Source organism: Arachis ipaensis, chromosome B02 (genome assembly GCF_000816755.2).
Source record: "Arachis ipaensis cultivar K30076 chromosome B02, Araip1.1, whole genome shotgun sequence".
Classification (NCBI taxonomy): domain Eukaryota; kingdom Viridiplantae; phylum Streptophyta; class Magnoliopsida; order Fabales; family Fabaceae; genus Arachis; species Arachis ipaensis.
Genome location: NC_029786.2, coordinates 50,839,054 through 50,840,925, shown reverse-complemented (window position 1 = coordinate 50,840,925; position 1,872 = coordinate 50,839,054). Strand labels below are relative to the sequence as shown.

The following is a 1,872-nucleotide window of genomic DNA, read 5'->3' as shown; positions in this document are numbered from 1 at the left end:
TTTAAAAAAATTTTAATATATGATAAATAAAAAATTATACAAAAATTCACAACTTAAATTTTTAGAAAAATCGTTTCATGATAAATTATAAAAAAAGAAAAAATAAATTTGAATAAAGATAAGGTATACTGCCATATAAAGTAAGAAGGATAATTTTGAAATTATGAATCAGATCAAAGAGCCATTATTTAATTTTAATTAGTCTATAACCATTATTAACTCAATATTATAAGTCCGCGCTTAGAAATAAAAAGTTTAATCTAATGCCTAATTAGTATATATAGGTTAAATATGAAAACTTAAACATTCACCACATGTTGAATTTCAAATATATATCTCTCAAAATATTTCAGACATATAAAATCGAAATTAAACACAAAAATATTATATTTCAGTCAGTTCATAATAATAATAATAATGTTTCAAGAACAACAGAAGAAACATTCCAATGGCACCACGAATTCGCGGTTTCACACTGTTACTATTAAGGGTAATTTGAATATTTGGTGATGAAAACATCAAAATGAAAGAGGGCATTGATGTGTATGTTTTTTGAATTTTTGAGCAGAACAAGACACAAATCTGTAATAATCAAATAAATGAGCACATCATTGTGTGTTCTAATTCGAAATGATATCACTTTACTTTTTTCTTCAATGTCATATGCCCGAAGAGACTAAAACACTACAAATAAAAAGCAGAAAACGGAGAAAGAAAAGGAAAAAAGAAAATCATAATCACACGCAATCATAAATCTGCTTATACTATACCTGAAAACACCGAAAAAAATGAGCTGAAATTCACCGAAAAAAGTAACAAACAAAATAGACCCGGTTAACTATTTGTATACAAAGTTAGGTGATCTTAATCTTAATTATAAGATAAGATACGCCAACTTTACCAAAAATGTTATTAGATAATATATCTTTCTTCTTTTCCGGTAATAAGCATGGTTCTAACAGTAACGAGCTATAACTCAAATAAGTCTGGTTCGAATTTCACTCCTAATTTTCAAAAAAATAAAAAGCACGGTTCTAATAGAATAAGGTAGAATGAGGTTGCACGCGGTCACATGAGTATCATGCATTGCTACGATGTGAAGCCCTATTACATGAATTAGCATATTGCGTACTAAAATTAATTATCAAAATCAATCTTGATGTATTTATATGTATTTATATGTAGCTAATATGATTGAATATCTTATATCACGCATGCTGTGCACTTCTTTACGTATTAGAACGTATTGTCCTTTATGTAATTATGTGCGGAGATAGAGACTTTAACATGTAAATATGTATTATATTGCGGTTGCAGTTACTGTGTAGGCTGATATTATTAAAAATATATACCTGAATGAGGTCTTGTTTATTGTTATCTGAATTGAAGCAGAACTTGTTGGCGACAAAGCGAAACGAATCGAAAATAGAGCGACCAAAGTCAGCAGCACTACTACCGCCAACACATGGCGGCGGTTGTTGATGCTTTTGAACTCGTGACAGTTTGATCCTCTTTATGTGTTTCTTCAGCTGCTTATAGTTGACAAAGGCTTCTTTCCATTCTGGTATTAGTTGTGCTTCAAGCTCCTTTGAGAACTTCACCATTTTTAGATTAATAATTATTTTTTGTAATATAATATATATGTATATGTATTTGTAGCTAGTAGCGGTGAAGGAACAAAGGAGCACCGAAGAAGAAGAAGAAAAGAAGAAGAGAGTTTGTGTTATTTTTGTTTATTTTTTTCTTTCTAAAAGAAAGTGGGGGGTGTGAGATTGAGAATGTGTACGAATGGGTTTTATAAAGAGAAGAACTATAGAGAAATGGAGCCGTGTGGATAACATTAACGTTGAGAGATGATAATTAATATTGCTT

The 1,872-nt window shown here is 29.8% G+C and overlaps 1 protein-coding gene across 1 annotated transcript in view; it reads right to left on the bottom strand.

The window, feature by feature from the left end:
- LOC107625288 (phosphate transporter PHO1) overlaps positions 1–1,787 on the bottom strand; it is a 22,694-nt gene extending 20,907 nt beyond the window's left edge. Inside the window, exon 1 of the mRNA XM_016327898.2 lies at positions 1,353–1,787. Coding sequence (XP_016183384.1) covers positions 1,353–1,604 — 252 coding nt within the window. The 5' untranslated portion in view covers positions 1,605–1,787. The remainder of the gene's footprint in view (positions 1–1,352) is intronic.